Here is a 21,708-nt window from a genome sequence, read left to right as displayed (position 1 = left end):
TTTGACCAAAAAATTGATAAACTAAATCTTAAACTGATTAAAATAATATCTTTTATATAAATAATTACAATACCATTATTATAGAAAATGACTTAATATATATATATATATATATATATATATATATATATTAAAATTCTAACTCTTTTTTTTTTCTATACAGTCATAAGATTAAAATTTAGAATTTTAAAATTAATATATATAATAAAAAGATTTTAGTCATTTTTTATAATAAATGTATTATAGTTATTTTTTATAAAAAAATATTAATTTAAATCTTATCAAGATTTGATTTACCGATTTTTCGGTTAAACTAGTTTGTTTGGTCTAATTTTGACAAAAATAACATAATTTGATTGATTATATAGGTTAAATTTTAATTATTAAAAAACGTAAAAGATGTTTTAAGCGTCATTATGTGAGTAACTCCCTGTATTACAATCTTATCCAACAATCACAATTTTTTAAAAAGAAAATATACATGTCATAGTTAGCATAGCAATACGCTGTTTACAATACACAACTTGAATTTTTATAGTAACATAAGATCAAAGTTATGCATTAAAATGGTGTTATGTAGAAATAAGAAATATATCTACATGCCATTTTTAACTACTCAGTTCTTATTAGAACACAAACCACACACTCCTTCAATATTGTAAAATTATTACAATCTACTTTCATACATGAAAGTGCACTAATGCTCTCAATAACTTAACCACACACACTTTATATCTTGTATAAAAATCTAAAATATAATTTATTCATAAAACACACTAAGCTTATAGCTTTGTCACTTAAAAGTTAAAAAGGAATCATACACTTCTTCCTGCATAATAATACAGGGGATTTATTTATATCATGCACAACACACCACACTCAAACAGAAATGAATATTTGTTGCTTTCATGGGATCTACTTATATTCTCCTCCTGCATTTGGTGTCCCATAGAACCTAAAAAATAAATTTTACAAAAAATTGTATTAGATAATATTGACTAAAGTTAAAAAAGTTACAAGATTGAAAAAAGCAACATTCTTTATGATTTGAGTTGAATGATTGTTACACAAACTTATTATAGTAAGACTTTCCTGTAGCAAAAAGAAATATGTAACTGCGTCAAATTAACTTGTGTTTTTTCTAGCTAATTGGTTACTTGGCCTAATAATTTTAGTTATCAATTTGTCATAATCATGAGATTGTATCCATAAACAATGAAAGCATAACCATTTCCAACTTTATTTATTTTTTAAAATAAAAAAATCTTACTAACCATCCTTATTTATTCGTCCATTACTCCTTGATTAGACTACTAGTTTTGCAAGGCTAACTGGTAACAAATGCATGCATTGAAAATAAGCTTCTCTCAGCAAGCAACAAATTTCCTGCAAGAATTTGTATACAAGGGCTAGTTAACTCAAAACAAATTAACTGTACTTTTCTTTTTTAAATTCTCAGAAAAGACAAGCATTGGATAATAAAATGAGCAATGTCAAAAATATTACATAAACGAATATGGAGGAAGCAAATTAAATGACATTTCAAAACAGAAACTTCCTCCATTGTTTGGTGCAACGTATAACATGAAAAGTCAAAAAAGATGCAAATTGAGTAGATAGAGAATAACTTACATTTTAAATTATGATTGTACTAATTAACTCATCAATGCTGCTTATTCGATCGATTCTCAAATTGTTGGCTAACTGTAGCGTTTAGACGATTCTCTATTGAGCAATCAACTCCATCTATCTCCACCTTCCATAATTTAGGTGCTTCCACGTGACCATGTGAGAAAGTTTTCATGCTCTCACATTGACTGATGCAAACTTCAAACTCATCCTTTGGGAAATTCAAAGTTGATGAGTTTCCGGTGAAAAAACTTTCAAGTTTTGGCAATTCACTAAGAGTCAGATATTCGAGGTCTGGGAATGTGAGATCTTCATGTTGTTGGTTTGCCTCTTGTGTTGCCAAAACTACTGTTTCCAATGACTCACATTTGGAAATCTTCATCTTATGCAAAATTTCCAAGCTTTTGGCAGTTGAGAATGTGAACATATACTCCAATTTGTTGCATTCAGTGACCTCAACTTCCTCCAAAGATGGAAAATTCAAAGTTGAGTTTCCTTTGTAGAAGCTCTCAAGTTTTGGTATTTGGCTAAGAGACACTTTCTCAAGCTTTTCGAATATGATGACATCATGATCACCATCATGTCGTTGATAATCTACCATTAAACTTTCGAGTGCTTCACAGTTGGATATGCGCAACTGTTCAAGTTGAACAAGACATTTGGCGGTTGAGGAAGTGAACAAAGACTTCAAAGACGCACAACCCTCAAGTTTCAGCGATGTGAGATTAGAGAAGGTTACCCAGGTGTGGTCTAACCCAATAGATTCAAGCTTGTGCAGATTCCTCAGTTCCAATTCTTGAACAAGCAGCTGTGAATGAATAATCTCAGGCTTTTGTAAGGGGAATATCTCTTTGAAAGCACTGTCGGCCACCACAAGGATTTGAATATTGGGAAGTGGCACCTTATTTGGGAAGAAATTAAAGGCAGATGCGGCATCTGAGTCATCAATATCATTAAAGCCCTGCAATCTCAGATATGTTATGTTTTGGGGGTCCAAATGAAGCAGTTCATTGTCAAGCATCATCACACCTGCCTTGTCTATTGACAGTTGCTGTAAGTGAGGGGTAACAACCTGCTCCATTGGATTCAAATTTAGTAAGAAGGACAACACACCATCATCATGACATGGCAACATAATTTACCTTCTCCGTGTTTTAAATGTTGCAAAATGCGTAAAGTATTCCAAATAAAATAAAATAAATGAAGCATGTAGAAGCAATATAGCTTTTGTTATAGAAATTACTCTTCTCTTGATGATGAAGATAACATGTGATAAAAGATTATTTTACTCGATCAATATAGCTTTTGTTATAAGTAAAAAAAGATTTCACATGACAATTGAATTTAAAAATATTTTAAATAAAAAAGATCAATTTCTTCAACAGTAAATAACAAATTTAATAAAGAATTTGGCACCTTTTTTTTTTAGTTAAAAAAAGGTATTATTGTGACAAAGTTTATTACAAAATAGTTGAATGATTTTTAAATAAAATATTAACTCACTATTTTCGGTCTTTTTGTTTAAAATTTATAGATACTCTTAATTCAATCCTAAACTCAAAATAAGAATCAATTCTTTTGAGTTCATTGCCAAACTAGAATTTATGGTAGATAATTTTAAAAATATTATTTGACATTATACTTAAAATATACGAGGGCAACAAATCAATGGAATTAACTTTTCTCAATAAGCTTATTTTCAAAAGAAAGGCAGAAGTATTTATTTCTTTAAGTAATATCATAAAAGAATTAAATAAGTTTAGTATTGTATATTTTTATTAAGACTAAAATTATTTTTTTGACAAAATAATAAACTATGTTAACGAATTTTTGAAACGAATATCTAACATTATTACGTATAACAGGTTATTAATATAAATCGATATATGCATATGCAATTTTATATGTTCAGCATGCAATTCTTAAATTGACTCTTAGATGTGCATACAAGCTATTACCACATATACAAGCAAGAGATTAGAAATGGCAAAAGCTGCTCGTATTTTCTAATGGTGGGTAGCTTCTCATATTAGATACATGCATTTGCCTCATTATGAATGATTTAAAAGACTTGGATTGGTGCGCGGGAGATATATTAAGTTATTAACAAACAAAATAAGAATGAGTTGTTTATTGTGATAAATAAAATGTAGTTTTCTCAAAAGTACATATTCTATGGAGAAATAAGCATATTATATATAAAGCTAACAAGATTAGAAAGTTACGAATATTTTTAAGGTATGAGCTTTCGTACCTTTGCAATGGAATCCGTTGCAAATTTACAAAGAGAAATATCCAACTCTCTTAACTCGGGTAAATTTAGAATTTGCATTCCAGCATAAATGTATGTAAAATTTGGCAAATTGTGCAGAGTCAATGAGGTTAGCTTAGGGAACATAATAAGCTCCTTATTTGTTTCTTCATTGTCTGCTTCATCTTTTGTAACAATTTCAACCAATTCCTCACAGTTTTTCACATCTATCTTTAGCATGTTAGACATGGGCAATGATGCTGGCAACAAGCTTGTGAGGCTTTTACATCCATTCACAACCACTTCCTCCAGACATGGAAAGCTAAGACTACTTCTTTTAGGATTCTTGTTCCAAATATGGCTTAGAGTTGGCAGATGCTCCAAAGTCAATTTCTTCAAAAGAATATCTTTCACATCATTTACTGGTGAATCTTTGACTTCAAATATGGCCTCAACAGAAATTATGTCTGTATCTTCCACATCATTTGTTGGAGCATCTTTCACATCAAATATTGTCTCAAAGGAACCACAATTCCCAACCACCAACTCTTCCAATTTATGAAGGGAAGGTAGCAAATGCAATGGTAGTAATGCATTTGATAATGAAAATTCAGAGTCTTCCATTCCATGATAAATGTAGCTCAGATGTGGCAAATTCCACAGTTTCAGACAAGATAGCTTGGAGAAGATATTAACCTGTTTATTTGCTTCTTCTTCTTTGGCTAGTTTATCTCTGGAGACAATTTCAACTAACTTCTCACAATTCTTCACTTCTAACCTCTGTATGTTAACTAATTCTGGAAACAAGGATTTTAAGCTTGCACATTCATCAACAATAACCTCCTCCAATTTTTGAAGACTGAGCTTTCCTTTCCAAACATGACTCAAAGTTGGAAGTTTCTCCAAAGTCAATTTCTTCAAAGGAATAACAATAATCATGTTTGTATCTTCTTCTTTTGTTGGTGCATCTTTCACATCAAATATAGTCTCCAAAGAACCACATCTTCCAACCACCAACTCTTGTAATTTATGAAGGAAAGGTAGCAAATGCGATAGTAGTAATGAACACTTCAAATTTGGCAAATTCCACAGCTCCAAAGAAGATAGCGTGGAGAAGATGCTAACCTGTTTGGCTACATCATCTCCAGCGACAATTTCAACTAACTCTGCACAGTTCTTCACTTTTAACATTTGTATGTTACTCTTGCCAACTGATTCTGGGAACACCGATTTTATGCTTGCACATTTATCAACAATAACCTCCTCCAGTTTGGGAAGACTGAACTTTCCTTCAGAATCCTTGTTCCAAACATGCCTCAGATTTGGAAGTTCCTCCAAAGTTAATATCTTCAAAGGAATAACAATATCTGTTGGTGTATCTTTGACTTCAAATATGGCCTCAACAGAATTGCATCTCCGCACCTCCAACTCTTGTAATCGACTGAGGAAGGGAAGTAAATGAGAAGGTAGTACTGCGGTTGTAAAGAATTCATCACACTCTTTCACCACTAGACTTTCTGAATTAAAACCAAAGGAGAAGGCCTCATCTGAGATATGCACTTTATCAAGCCATAAATCTTTCAGCTCCGAGTGATTGCCAAGATCAAGACGACTCTGAGTTTTGTTATGTCAAGAAAATAAATATAATAAAAAAGATTAATTAGAACTTTAAACATTTCAAATTTTTTTATCAAAAATAACAATAATGGTGAATATAATTAATTACAGAAAAAATAGTAAATAAATTCTGAGTTTTTTATTGGAAAGACGATTAAACATCTTATCAAATTTAATAGGCAATATATAAATTTCTTTACCGATAGTTTGAAATTGATATAAAAAATCTATGTATCATTTGTCTATAAAGATTTAGATATGATTAGCATAATGTATTTTCTAATTATTTATTTGTCACTTACCACTATATTCAAATTAAACATTTTATAAATAGATATTTAGAATTTTATATTTACCCACATTGATCATTTTGTCAAAATTATTTTAATTAATATCTCTTTTGGCGTGACCATAAAACAATGCTAACAATATATATATATATATATATATATATATATATATATATATATATATATATATATATATATTGCCAATTTTCAGTATTTCATTTCTAAAATTTATATCAATATATAATAAAAAAGGATATATGATCAATTTCTTAACTGCTGAATTTTGTACCACTCTTAGCATATTTAACTTATATATATATATATATATATATATATATATATATATATATATATATATATATATATATATATATATATAATAGTTGTAATAGCATAAATTAAATGCAATGTTAAAAACATATACAAATTTATCTTCGTCAATTTTAAAAAATTATACTCGATGCATCCTTTTTTATATATATTACTCTAAATAAATGCATTTATTGATTAATAAAAAAAAATCAAAGTGGTGAAGAAAAAGAAATAATTAGATTATAAAAAAATATGTCATATATTTATTTTAAAATATATACTTGTCCAAAAAAATAAAATAAAAACGTATATTAGCCTAGCTAGAATGTTAAAAGTGAGATATTATGGAACAAAAAGTTTAATAAAAAATAATTATCTAAATAAAAAAAGGAACACATATTAACACAAAAATGAATATAATCTTAATAATGCTTAAAATAATAGGTAAATAAAAATACTTTTAAATAAATGAACATACATAAAATAATTATTTGTTTATCTCAAATAAATTTTTATGATATATTTTTCTATTCATAGTTATTTCTTATTTTCATTTTTATCACATTTTTTAACTAAATTTTATTAAATTATAATATTTTTTTATTAATATAAATCCAAATTGAAAATTTGTTAAAGGTATTCTCATTATACATCACAGTTGCACTTCTTTATGTTTAGCTTTTCATATTTTATTATTGTCTAAAAATAATTATAATGTCCTTACATTTTAGTCGTATTATTCTATTTTTTCATTCTGGTATTCAAAACCTCGAGTTAAAAGTATTTATGTATTTCTTTTGTATTAAAAGAAAATAATAGTTTAACTATTTTTTAATTGAATATTTGAGATATGCTAAGTATCAAAATATATCGTAGAGATAACATAATATAGGAGAGTGATGTTAGCCTTGTTTTGTTAAAATTTTTAAAGAGACACCAGTACTTTATTTTGTATTTGGTATATCAAAATAATTATATATTTATGTTTGTAATTTTAAAATATTAGAGATATTTTTAAAAATATTTAAAAAAATATTTTTTTAAGTTAGTTTATATTTATCAAAATTAAAAAATCTCTAATATAATTTTATATATTAATAAATATTTATATTTATTCTTGATTAAATTATTGATGCCAAATTTCATTTACAGTCAAAATTCTCTCTATTTTTATGTTTATTATGATTATTTTAAATTTTAAAAATTATTTTACTAAATATAGTTGTTGTTATTATTTGTACTTATTAAAAGTCACTTTTAATTTAATTTACCAAATATAAAATGTTATAACATTTATAAATATATCTTTCAAAAGTTAATTGGCACAGGATTCGGTGGTCCAGGAACCTTTGGACCACTTAGTGGTCCAAGTAAAAAACATGTTTTTGGAGTTTTTTTTATCAATTATTACGTAGTTCTTGAACTAATTTTAATTACAAATTAACCCCATATATTTTATTTAATTATAAAAATAATTTTTTATTTTATAAATTATTATTTTATCAATTATCTATTATATTTATTAACAATCAAATACAAAAATAACAATCAATTATATCCTCCATTCATCCTAATAATTCCAATTGATTAAAAAATTAACTTTGATCTCGTTACATTCGTCCATGGCTTCCAAATCGTGTTTCCTTGAAATTCAATCGATTGGTTTTTCAAAACAATCGATTGAATGATAACTCAATCGATTGGTTTACACTATATCACAAAACAATCGATTGAAAGTTGTAAGGTAGAATGGTAAAAAGCTTAAACCAATCGGTTGTTTATACTTTTCAATCGAATGAATGCCTCAAAACAATCGATTGTTGTTGTTACTCAATCGATTGAATTCACGAAAACAACATGGATTTGCCAAATACAATCGATTGGAAAGTGATGACATTGAAGTTTTAGCCAAATTCAATCCATTGGTAATGTAATCCAATCGATTAGAAGGTGATGAAGTTGAATGTTTTGCCAATTTCAATCGATTGGTAATGGTACCCATCTACTCAATCAATTGTTTTTTATTATACCAATAAGCTATTGAACCAACTTGGTTAAACTTGGTTACCAAAATAATTTCGTCATGTATTATCACGGATTTAATTAATACTAGTAGAAATACATTTCCTTCGTCCAAACTAGACCAAACTACAGGATCAATGATTTAAGTTAAGTGATAAAAATTGTTCTTATGTTAATACATTGATATTGGTGCAAGAAGATAATAAGATCCCGATCATGGTGATTGAAAAAAAAATTGGATTAATGAGGATTTGTACAACCTATTTGTGATTTATGAAAGTAGAATAGAATAAATTGTGCAAAATCCTACAGAATTTTGAAAAATGAGAACATTACCAATTGATTGAGTAGATGGATATCCCATTACCAATCGATTGAAATTGGCGAAACATTCAACTTCATCACCTTCCAATCGATTGGATTACATTACCAATCGATTGAATTTGGCTAAAACTTCAATGTCATCACTTTCAAATCGATTGTATTTGGCAAATCCATGTTGTTTTCGTGAATTCAATCAATTGAGTAACAACAACAATTGATTGTTTTGAGGCATTCATTCGATTGGAAAGTATAAACAATCGATTGGTTTAAACTTTTTACCATTCTACCTTACAACTTTCAATCGATTGTTTTGTGATATAGTGTAAACCAATCGATTGAGTTATCATTCAATCGATTGTTTTGAAAAACCAATCGATTGAATTTCAAGGAAACACGATTTGGAAGCCATGGACGAACGTAACGAGATCAAAGTTAATTTTTTAATCAATTGGAATTATTAGGATGAATGGAGGATATAATTGGTTGTTATTTTTGTATTTGATTGTTAATAAATATAATAGATAATTGATAAAATAATAATTTATAAAATAAAAACTATTTTTATAATTAAATAAAATATATGGGGTTGATTTGTAATTAAAATTAGTTCAAAGACTACGTAGCAATTGATAAAAAAACTCCAAAAACATGTTTTTTACTTGGACCACTAAGTGGTCCAAAGGTTCCTGGAGCACCGAATCCTGAGTTGATAAAGTTATTTGTTTAAAATAAAAGATTTCACAAACTAAGTTGGCTCAGGATTCGGTGGTCCAGGAACCTTTGAACCACTTAGTGGTCCAAGTAGAAAACATGTTTTTGGAGTTTTTTTATCAATTGTTACATAGTCCTTGAACTAATTTTAATTACAAATCAACCCTATATATTTTATTTAATTATAAAAATAGTTTTTTATTTATAAATTATTATTTTATCAATTATCTATTATATTTATTAACAATCAAATACAAAAATAACAACCAATTATATCCTCCATTCATCCTAATAATTCCAATTGATTAAAAAATTAACTTTGATCTCGTTACGTTCGTCCATGGCTTCCAAATCGTGTTTCCTTGAAATTCAATCGATTGGTTTTTCAAATCAATCGATTGAATGATAACTCAATCGATTGGTTTACACTATATCACAAAACAATCGATTGAAAGTTGTAAGGTAGAATGGTAAAAAACTTAAACCAATCGATTGTTGTTGTTACTCAATCGATTGAATTCACGAAAACAACATGGATTTGCCAAATACAATTGATTGGAAAGTGATGACATTGAAGTTTTAGCCAAATTCAATCGATTGGTAATGTAATCCAATCGATTGGAAGGTGATAAAGTTGAATGTTTTGCCAATTTCAATCGATTGGTAATGGTACCCAATCGATTGAAATGTGATATGCGGCTATTTCAATCTTGTTATCTTTTTAGAAATTATCTTATTATTCATCTATCTTATCTTTAAAATTCTATCTTCAATTTTTTCTGTTTTATTTTTATGTAGATAAACTAATCTTATCTTTTCCTTAATATTAACATTATAAATTGGTGAATAATCCATCACTAATTATTCAATCCCACCATTGAAATCGTGTATCATTTTCTTTGATTATAAAAAATTTAATTGTTTTTCTTTGGAACATCCATCTACTCAATATCCAATTTTTTTTAATTTTCATCCGTCTATTTAATATCCACTATTTCTTCATCGTTAATCACCGTTGCAGCAATCAGCAAAGGTCCAATCAAGTTTTTCATTGTAGTGTTCAAAAAATAAACCATCGTTTTGATTACAAAATCGAAGTCAGTGAATAGAATCTCTAATTTTGCAATTATTCGTTTCGATACTTTATTGATACTTTATTCGTGAAATTGATTGTGTAAGAAAAAAATATTTAAAAATATTTTTTATTAATGCATAGAAATTGAGAAATACTAAAAAGTAAATAGATGCTATTATTTTTTATTATTAATTAATTAGCTAGCAATCAGCGACGGACCTAGAGGGGGTGAGTAGTGGCCCGGACACCCCAAAATTTTAAGAAACTATCCTTATCTATAACAATTTATATTAGGAATACAGAGAGTTAGGTGTCGATTATTTTTTCCTATTTTACCCCATGACAGAATGATGTAACTGCTCGTTAAGATATTCTTATTGGATGTAAATTATTGTTACAAATATTTTTATTAAGATATGTTTTGAAGGAATAAAAATAGAATAGTTCAATAAGGATTAATTTTTTTAAAAAATAAATTTACACTAATAATTTTTCTCTTCAAATTATTAATGTACTTTTCTAATATACTCTAAGTACCTACACAGTATATAATACCAATTAGCGTTCAAATTTAGGTTCCAATATTGTTATTAACAAGAGAGGTTTATTAATTTTTAAAAAAAATTACATACAATAAGTTTTGTATCAATATATCATGATTCATTTTAAAAATAATATTTATTCATCTAGGTTATAAAGTGTCTTGAAAAATCATATTTAAATAAGTATTTTATTTTTTAACTATTTTATATTTTTAGATTAAAAACTTTGTATTTTTTTATTCAAGCTTTATTTTTAAATTTTATTTTAATTATCTTATTCAAAACTATTAATATGAAATTTTATTTTGTAGGATAAATAAAAAGATGAGATTTTTTTAATAAATTAAATTATTGACAGATTTACTTATTATAAAAGAAGTTAAGTATATTTCTTGATTATAAGAATACATATAATTCACTTTTGATTGTAATCACAAAAAATATAAATTTATCCAATTTTTTAAAATTTAGATTAATTATTAAAATTATAACATAATGAATGTCCTCCTATACACATTTTTTCTTATTTTGGTGCTTTATTTTAATTTTGTTAAACAAAAAAGTTTAAATATTATTTACTTTTAATTTTTAACTTTTACCACAAATAGAAATATATGACTTTGTGTGTATTAAATAATTTTTTTCATTGGACATTTTTAAGATGTCAGGCATATTTACAGACACTGAAATGAATGAGCAATACCAGGAGGACGATGACTTTAACCAACAAGACGATGACTTTAACCATACCAATCGATTGAAATTGGCAAAACATTCAACTTCATCACCTTCCAATCGATTGGATTACATTACCAATCGATTGAATTTGGCTAAAACTTCAATGTCATCACTTTCCAATCGATTGTATTTGGCAAATCCATATTATTTTCGTGAATTCAATCGATTGAGTAACAACAACAATCGATTGTTTTGAGGCATTCATTTGATTGGAAAGTATAAACAATCGATTGGTTTAAGCTTTTTACCATTCTACCTTACAACTTTCAATCGATTGTTTTGTGATATAGTGTAAACCAATCGATTGAGTTATCATTCAATCGATTGATTTGAAAAACCAATCGATTGAATTTCAAGGAAACACGATTTGGAAGCCATGGACGAACGTAACGAGATCAAAGTTAATTTTTTAATCAATTGAAATTATTAGGATGAATGGAGGATATAATTGGTTGTTATTTTTGTATTTGATTCTTAATAAATATAATAGATAATTGATAAAATAATAATTTATAAAATAAAAAACTATTTTTATAATTAAATAAAATATATGGGGTTGATTTGTAATTAAAATTAGTTCAAAGACTACGTAACAATTGATAAAAAAAACTCCAAAAACATGTTTTCTACTTAGACCACGTGGTCCAAAGGTTCCTGGACCACCGAATCCTGAGCCAACTAAGTTTTTGTCATTTTCAAGAATAATGATAATATCACTCTTCTTTTGTGTTATTTTTTAAAATATCCTTTATTTTATTATTTTATTTTTATAAATTTTGTTAGGACACTATTTATATAAAGATGTCAAAAATAACTTTTTCTAAAGTTATTATTTAGCCACAATTAAAAAACTTATTCTAAAAAAACATAGATTAATAATAAAAGTATAAATTGTGAATAAAATTAAATATCTAATAGAAAAAATAATTATACTAATAATTCTAAGTAATATTAATTCAAATGACACTGAATATTTCTTAAATCAATACAAAATATTTTTTTTTCAAAATCTTAATTTTACAATAAGTTTTATTCAAAGAATTCAAAAATAAATAAGAATTACTAGACTAAAAATAGAATAATTAAGAATTGGTAAATTCAAATATAGATATTCAAAAGTAAGAGAAAAGAAAAAAATTATTAAAAAGTTATAAAAATTGTAAATAAAAAATCAACTCATAAAAATTATTAAATTCGTAAAATAAAAAAAATATATCAAGATGATAATAAAATAAAAACTAGAAAAATAATATTACAAAGATTTATAAAAAATAATAAAAATAAAACAATCCTCTAATAAAATTTTGTTAAAAAATTAAATTTTAAACAAATTAAATAATTATTATCAGAATCAAATTAATGATTTCAAGAATATATCAATACTTTTTAATAAAGATAATACTTTTAATCTATAATACATGTCAAAAATTTAATATATCATAATATATTCAATGCATGAAATTAAATGTCTTTATTTAAAGATATTTTAAACGTCTTTGTCTAAGTCTCTGTCATTTTTTTCATCAAGAATTATTTAAAAATATCATATAATAAAAGAGTAACATTATCAATTAGATATAAGACTTTATCAATATTGTTATTATCAATTAGAGAACAACAATTAACAACTAACAAGTGATTATTAACAATGAACAATACATGATTTTTTTCAATGCAATACACAAACTTAAACTAAATTATTATTGGTGAATTTTAATGCATTCCAAAAAAATTAAATAAAAAGTGCAATATTCACCAAGTATCTTGTTACTGAAAAGCTATCTGATTAATCCATTTTATGGTTTCTCTTATCTAATTTTTTTTTTTTTTTTGTTTTTTCCATACTATTCCTCTGAGTTGAAATCACGGCAAAATAATTATTTATCAATTAGTTAAAGGTGTTTGTTATAGTATCTAAAAGTTATTGTCAATTAAAAAAAAGTTAAATAATTAATTTTAAATTTTAAAATATAAAAGTAAAAAAAATTTAAAATATTTAAAAATTATTATAAAAAATAAATTAGATAAAATTAAATACCAAATAAAAAGATCTATAGAATTGGCCTTAGTAAAATTTTATTTGGAGAAGGGTCTTTATTTATTACCTGACTTAGAGACTGCAATACAGCGGCATTATTAAGATCACGGTGGAAGACCAAATCATCACTTGAGTCGTTGTAAGAAACTTGAATGCTTCTAGAAACGCCGACATTTCCATGAGAGAAAACTTTCATCTTGGAGCAATCCACTATGTCCAGTTGAATGAGAGAGGGCAACTTCAGAGTGACATACCCTGAATAAAAGCATTCCAGGCTTTCCAAAGATCGAAGGGTTATCCTCTCTAGCTGCTTAAATTCAATAACTTCGTCTTTCTTCATAGCACTCTGCTGTTCTTCCCCCACGATTTCTTTCAATGATTCACAACTCTCAACTTGCAACTCCTCAAGGTATATTAGCATTTTCGCTGTTGAAGATGTGAATAGACGCAGCATTGCATCACATGATTCTATGTGCAGTTCTTTCAGATTGGAGGAAGATTGTAGCACTATTGTTGTCATCAATTTTGGACAATAATAAACATCTAATAGACGGAGCTGATTTGACAAGTATTCTACCCCACTCATGGATTGCAACTCATTTAAGTTGAATAGGTACAATTCTTTTAAGTTTCCAAGAATCTTCTTATCATCATGGGAGGGCAATATATTTTTGAGGGTTTCATCACAGTAAAAGCCTACTTTCAGTGTTTCCAACTTGGGTGTCTTCTCAGATAATTTAACCGCCACATTACAGTTACTCTTCCCATCATCAACAACAAGGACAAGTTCATTCAAACTCTCAAGATTTTCGTTATTCAATTTTGTCAACCATGAACTTAAAGCTTCAGTGTGTCTCCAATTCAGAAGCAAAATTTCCATCTTGGAAATATCCTATGACAGAAACGGTTGATAAGTATAACATTTTGAAACTTAGGATTATAAAAGGTAACAATTAATTATTTCAAAATTGTAAAATTGCTAGCAAATTGACTCTAATAAGTATCAATTATTTTAGATATAGACAATTATTATATAGCTTTTACAGAATAACTATCATATAAGGTTTAGGTTTACTAAAATTAACTTTTTGTGTATTACTCAAACAAATATTAATATCTTTTTAATCAAATAATCTAAACACGCATGAATTATTTTTATATGATTAATTATATAAATAAACAATCATTTAAAACAAATTTAACTGCAGACTTCTTCATTAAAAAACAGAGAAGAAAAAAAAGAAAGTGAAAAAGATACAATAATATGTTTTTGACATCAGAAAATATTAAAAAAAAAAAGAGTATTTATCCAATACTCTTTACAAATTGGAAAGTGTGTATCTCATTTAACATGACTGATAAAATGAGTTTTAAGTTGCTATTTATTCTTGAAAGTGCAAGTAACATTAATTAAGAATATAAATATGAGATCTAAATCCTATAAAATAAAATGAATTATAAATATAAAATGAAAAGATAAAGCTAATCATTATTAGAATAGAATAATGAAACTCAAAAGTTGTTATAATAAATTACCTTTACCTTAGAAGATATTATAACAAATAACAATATAAATTATTTACCTTTATATTCATGAAAAGTGGTTGCTTAGCAGTTGAGGTGCTGTTTTGGTTTTCCTGTCCTTGACTCTGAAATAGCTCCAGTTGATCGTTGCAACCATATACGCCCAAAAAAATTAACGCAGGGCATTCCAGAGTGAACTTCTGAGAGCAAAAGCCAGTAAACTTTGGCAAAACAAACAATGCCAATGTGGTTAAACAAGGAAACACAAGATGTTCATCAACAGTTCCAGCTTCTATAATATTAGATAACTCATCACATTCGCTAACAAGAAGTTTCTCAAGCTTCTTAAGATCTCTGGCCAAGGCTATAGGAAATAGAGTTCTCAAATCCTCACAGCCTTCGACAGTCACTATTTGTAGACTTTTGAAGCTGAGAATTCCTTGTTTTTCCGGGTTCCACACATGTGTCACATTTGGAAGCGATTTCAAAGTTAGCTTCTTCAGTTGGAACGATGTTTCCTTGATCTCAGTATCATTCATTTCAAAAATTCCTGTTATTTTTTTGCAGCTATCCACTTCCAATTCTTTTAAGTTCTTGAAACTGAAAAGAACATTTGATGGAATTGCGTATGGTTCGAACTTACAACCACTCAGCTTCAAAGTTTTCAAATTGTTAAACAATTCTCCTTGTGGGCGTTCTTCTTTGCATTGCCATAGTTGTTGTAGATGAGCAAGATCATCAGAAACACTTAATTTCTCCATGCCTTTGAAAAATATCTGTGATTATATTGAAAAATATCTGTAATTTATTTGAGAACCATCAAAAGAAAAGAATGAAATTTAGACAATACCTTTTTGTTGAATATATCTCGTATTGTTTCTTGTAAATTGTTTGTCCAGTGCGCTTCCACCTTGTCTTTTTCATGGACAACATATACTTTTCCCAACTTGGGCAGTGGTTTCATGTGTTCTTCTTGGGAGAAACTTTTCAATTCGGGACAAGCACTCACCACAAATTTCTCTAATGATGGAAACTGAAACGCACAACTCTCGGAGCTGCAAAAGCTTTCGAGGCGCTTGAGAGACACAAGTTCAATTGTCGTCAATTGTTTGAAAATGATGTCATCTTTCTCTTTATTATCTTCTTGTCCTTCCTCTGATACAATTTCCTCAAGAGATTCACAATTAATTACCTTCATGGTGTTGAGTTGACCCAAACTTCTTGCGGTTGATGGTGACATTAAATATGTTAATGTTTCACAGTCAACCACTTCAAGCTTTGTCAAGTGAGAGAAAAATACATTAGAAGGTGCTATGGTTTTCAAACATGGGCAATTTTGAAAAACCAATGTCTCTATCCTTTGAAGAATTGGGTCTCTTTCGAAGCCAATCTTCTGAAGATAAGGTAGATCTGTTAACTTCAAGCTTTTTAGCTGTGGGACAACTCCTAAGCTTTCAATCTTAGCAAGCCTTTCAAGAGGCACCAATTCTTCAAAAGAAGCATCGTTCAAGCATAGATTCTTCATATTAGGATTGCTATAAAGGAAAGAATACAGAATTTTAGTATCCTTCAGTCCTGATAATTGAAGCTCTTCTAGATTATCCCTTCGATAATCATAGTTAGTCGATAATGTTGCATGTCTCGACTCAATTTGAATTGACTTCAAATTGTTCATTACCTACATGGAATAAATCATGACAGAAAAATTAATTTAGCATGCATAAAGTTAAATATATCAAAATGCAAATTCATGCACGTATTCTACGCCATTTTAATTGGGATTGAGTTGTGACGATATCTTGACTTTGTAAAACTTCATCCGATCATGAAAAATATTTGATTTGATTTTTTTTTTTCAATGGTTAAAGCCTTAAAGGTTAAATCCAAGAGTGCCATTTAGATAAAGGCCTCTCAAACGTCTTTTTTTAAAGATGTTTTTTAGTAATTAAAATTTAGCACATATAATCGATTAAACTGTATGTTATTTTTGTTAAAATTAGCCTAGATAAATTAATTTGACCGAAAAAATAGTGAATCGAATTTTGAACGGTCTAAATTAATATTATTTTTTATAAAAGATGATTATAATATCCTTATTATAAAAAATGACTAAAATATTCCTATTATATATATATATATATATATCTCGAAAACTCTAAATCTTAACTCTACGACGATAGAGAAGTAAAAAGCTAGAGTTTAGGATTATTAAAATTAATATATATAATAGGAGTATTTTAGTCATTTTCTATAATAAAAATATTGTAGCAATTTTTTATGAAAAATAATATTAATTTAGACCAATTTAAAATTTGATTCATTATTTTTTTATTCAAATTAATTTGTTTGGTCTAATTATAACAAAAATAGCATCGTCTATATTTAAAAAAAAAAGACGTTTTATGTGTCTTTATCTGAGTGGCTTCCTAAATTCAAAAGGGAATAAACAAAGCATGTACCTAGTAATTAATAATAGAGCATAAGATAAAAAAAATATATATATATATATATACACTCATCTTAGACCCATAATTTTCTATCAAACCTCTCAGACATTTTTATTTGATGATAATGTAAAAGAGTTTAATTTTCAACCACGCCCATTAAATCTAATTAATTTTTCTTCTGCTATTACGAAATAACAATAGAAATAAGAGTTTGAAGGTATTGTTATTACCGTTTCAGGAAAGAGGGCAGGATTTGGTTGTTCATCTATGATTTCTTCTCTGAATGGTTCCAAGTTGTCACATTGTTCAATAGACAAGTTGTTGAGTGCTGAAAATTCTATTCCATAAGCTCCTGGATAGAAACTCTTGAATTTTGGTAGTCTCAAAAATTTGATGGTTGCCAGTTTCAAAAAGTTAAATTTAGTAAGACTGCTGGCATCTTCTTCTTTCTTGGCAACAATTTGCCTCAATTGAGAGCAATCCGAGACCACAAGCTCTTCCAGATTATTTTCAAGTGTTTTAGCGACAGGAGCAGAAAATATGTTTTCCAACCTTTTACAATCTTGAACCCATATCTTATGCAAATTGTTTAACTTAAGAATCTCTTCCTGCTGTTTTATCTTCATGTTGAACATATGCTCTAATTTTGGAAGTGATTGAAAATGAACATCTTGCAACTTGGGTGTTGCATCCTTAGAAGTTCGCTTCTTTTCCCAAGCTGCTGACTCAAATATAGCTTTCATTGACTTACAATTAGTAACGCTTAAGTTGCTTACATGCTGAAATATTCCCACCACATTAGAAGTGAAAACATGGACCAGTTTATGACACTCATCAATGGCTAGGCTCTCCAACTTTTCGAAAGAGGCTTTTGGGAGTTCAAATTCATTATGACATATCCCACTCAAACTCTTCATGCTTCTCACTTTAATACTCTTCAAATTTGGAAAGATGGTAACCTGTTGTGTGGTTCACAATGCAATAGCAAAAAACTCAAATTAAGTCAAATGTCACAAAATCAAACCAAACAAAGAGAGATCCCCAAATGTGATTTGGGTTAAGACATGCTTGCATTGCTATTTGCAAGTTGGCATCACGAACAAAACTAGTAACAGTAACTCCTCAAAATCATAATATTGCAATGTTGGGCTTTAATTTAATTTAGCTTTTGTTATAAAGTTTTTTGAAAAAGTGCTTCTACTCTTTAAAAGTATAAATTTTTTTATTTTATGTTTAGTAAATAAAAAAAAATTATGTGTTTATGTTTGTGTTTGTAATTTTTAAAAGATCGAGGTATTTTTTAAAATATCTACAGATGCAGCTTTTTAAAGTTGGCTTATATTTTTTAAAATTTAAAACTCTAATATAAATTTATATATTAACTAATTTTCAATTTTAACGCTTAAAAATATGTCTTTTATAGTATTTTTAAATTTTAAAAGTTATTTTATCAATAATTGTTGTTTGTATTTATTAAAAGTTATTTTTAATTTGATTTACCAAACATATAAATACTACACTTTTTAAAAAGTAAAAACTTTATCAAACTAAGCCTTAGGATGCATTTTTGGTAACAAAACTTAAGATGAATATATATATATATATATATTAAAACAAAAAGTTTATATATAAACTTATAAAGTGGACTATAAATAAAATTATGCAAATATTGAATTGAAGTTTATTTATTTAACTTCATATAATTATATTTATGTTTATTCATTTTAAGTACGTAGTAACTTCTATTGTTACTTTTATAGTATTTTTTAGTTATATTTAAATATTATATTACAAGGATAAAAGTATAAAACTATTAAATAATATACAAGTATGAATATAATATTTTAATAGTTAAAATTTGAATAATATTTAATTTTTTAATTTTATTTTTAATAAATCAAAATAAAATCTATTTTCAATAATATTATTACAACTACTATATAAATAATTAAAAGGTAAATAAAAGTAATATATAAATAATAAAGACAATATATAATTAATGAATACAATCGCACTTAGAAAAGAAAAGACTAAAATAATGTAAAAGAACATTATACATTCTAGTGTTTTAGGGAGTTTATCATCTAATACATATAATTAGGAAACTTAAAGAAGAATTATGGTTAAGAATAGAAGAGAAACAATAAGAGGCATGATATTAGTAAAAAATTTTATAACGAGTAAAAAATCTTTAAAAGTAAAATTATAAAAAAATAAATTTATTTAGAATGAAAGTAATGTGATTAAGTATAATTTACTTAGATGTGATTAAAAATAATTGAATAACTATGTACCGTAAAAAATTGATATTATTGAAGGATAAAATTAAAATTTATTTCTTTGTATCGTTTTTATCTCCAACGTTTTTATCCTATTTAAGTCTTTAACGTTTAAAAATTGTCTTAATTTTGTCCGACAGTCAATTCTGTTAACAGAAATGGTAGGATAACATTGAGCCAATTTTAAAACGGTAGGGACTTAAATAGAACGATTTAAACGTTAGGGACAACTTTGACACTTACCCCAAACGTTACGGATAAAAATCATACTTTACTCTACTTTTAAATATATACATATACAATTATTGAACATTAAGAATACCAAATGCCTTTTTTAAAATAATTATTAGTAGTCCAAAATATGTTTAAATACTTTCTTATACAATTATTATTTGTCAAAAAATAAATGGGTTAATACTCAAATTCGTCCCCGAAAGATTACACGATTCTTCATTTTCGTTTTCGAATGATTTTTTTAATCAAATTAGTCCCTGAAAGATAAAAAATAAGTCAAATTAGTCCATCTGTCAGTTGGGCGATGACGTGGCACGCTAAGTGCCACGTGGCATGATGACGTGGCACGCCACGGTCAACGTCACGTGGAAGGTCAGCGACACGTGGCACGCCACGTGGCAGTTCAATGCCACATGGCAGGTCAGTGACACGTGGCATACCCAGGTCAACGCCACGTGTCACTTGACATGTCAAAAAGATTTTTATAGTCAAAATAGTCCTTGAAAGTCCAGAAGTAAGTCATTTTCATCCCTCAAATTTTAAAAATTAGTCAAACTAGTCCTTTTATAATTTTTTTATTTTTTCTTCATAATATTAAATTTGAAATATTTTTTGATACTACTAATTTTAATAGAAATGTAATTGACAAACAAAACATTAGTAATTGTATTTTTTCTTCTTAAAAATTTTTTCCAATAAAATTATCTCTCTCCTTTAATTCTTCTCAAAATCTCTCTTATTCTTTTCTATTCTAAAACATTTTTCTTACATACATTTTGTTAGAATATATATATATACTCAAAATTAAAATGTATGTATTTATTAACCTAAACAAAGTTATATGCTCGAAATCAAAATTTATGTATGTTAAGCTAAACAAAGTTATACCATTATTTTTTTTCTATTACATCTTTTTTTTTTCCATTACGGTATTACTTACGTATAGAATGTAATGATAATAATACTTAGAGTCAAAATTTGTGGATCTTCTTGAATTTTAACTCTAAGTATCACTACCATTACATCCTATATGTAAATAATACCGTAATGAAAAAAATATGTAGTAGAAAAAAATAGTGGTATAACTTTGTTTAGGTTAACATACATAAATATGTAGTAGAAAAAAATAGTGTTAACCCAAAAATAAATACTACTACTCTAAAATAATTGTTTCTTCTACACTAACAACAGTCAAGAATGCAAATTTTTGTTGTAATGATATATGAATCTTATTCATTCGTTGTTATGAAATAAAAATATATGGAATCAATGGCCAAATTACGTACATACCTTCTTTTCACTTTGAGTATCATTGCTGTTCTCGTTGAGAAGAATATGCATCATGTTGTCACACTCGCTGACAGATAGACTTTGGAGAGTCTTCATATTTATAGCCATAGACAATGTTAACAAACTTTTTAAATTATCACAACCATTCACTTCCAAGTGTACCAATTTTCCAAAAGGAGGATTTTTGCCATTCCATATTTGGTGGATTTGGATAGAGCACAACTCTAATCTCTCTAATTTTGAGAATTCAACCTATGAAGAAACACAAATAATAACTATTAATTTATGTCAAATGAGAAAAAAAAAACCATCATATGTAAATGTTGACTAACTAAAATTTAAAATGTAAAAGAAAAATAAATTTGTTCTATAGTTCTGAACTGAC

The 21,708-nt window shown here is 27.0% G+C and overlaps 1 protein-coding gene across 1 annotated transcript in view; it reads right to left on the bottom strand.

The window, feature by feature from the left end:
- Positions 1-607: 607 nt before the first annotated feature.
- Positions 608-21,708, bottom strand: part of LOC107626875 (uncharacterized) — a 35,136-nt gene continuing 14,035 nt past the window's right edge. The window contains exons 8-16 of the mRNA XM_021115429.2: positions 21,324-21,575; positions 17,751-18,479; positions 15,924-16,751; positions 15,133-15,849; positions 13,617-14,441; positions 3,884-5,494; positions 1,633-2,701; positions 1,275-1,386; positions 608-955 (exon numbers count right to left, since the gene is read on the bottom strand). Of these exons, the coding sequence (XP_020971088.2) occupies positions 1,664-2,701; positions 3,884-5,494; positions 13,617-14,441; positions 15,133-15,849; positions 15,924-16,751; positions 17,751-18,479; positions 21,324-21,575 (6,000 nt within the window). The 3' untranslated portion in view covers positions 608-955; positions 1,275-1,386; positions 1,633-1,663. The remainder of the gene's footprint in view (positions 956-1,274; positions 1,387-1,632; positions 2,702-3,883; positions 5,495-13,616; positions 14,442-15,132; positions 15,850-15,923; positions 16,752-17,750; positions 18,480-21,323; positions 21,576-21,708) is intronic.

The sequence above is a fragment of the Arachis ipaensis genome, chromosome B2 (genome assembly GCF_059453495.1).
Source record: "Arachis ipaensis isolate K30076 ecotype BB chromosome B2, ASM5945349v1, whole genome shotgun sequence".
NCBI lineage: Eukaryota > Viridiplantae > Streptophyta > Magnoliopsida > Fabales > Fabaceae > Arachis > Arachis ipaensis.
This window is presented reverse-complemented; position numbering and strand designations above follow the sequence as displayed.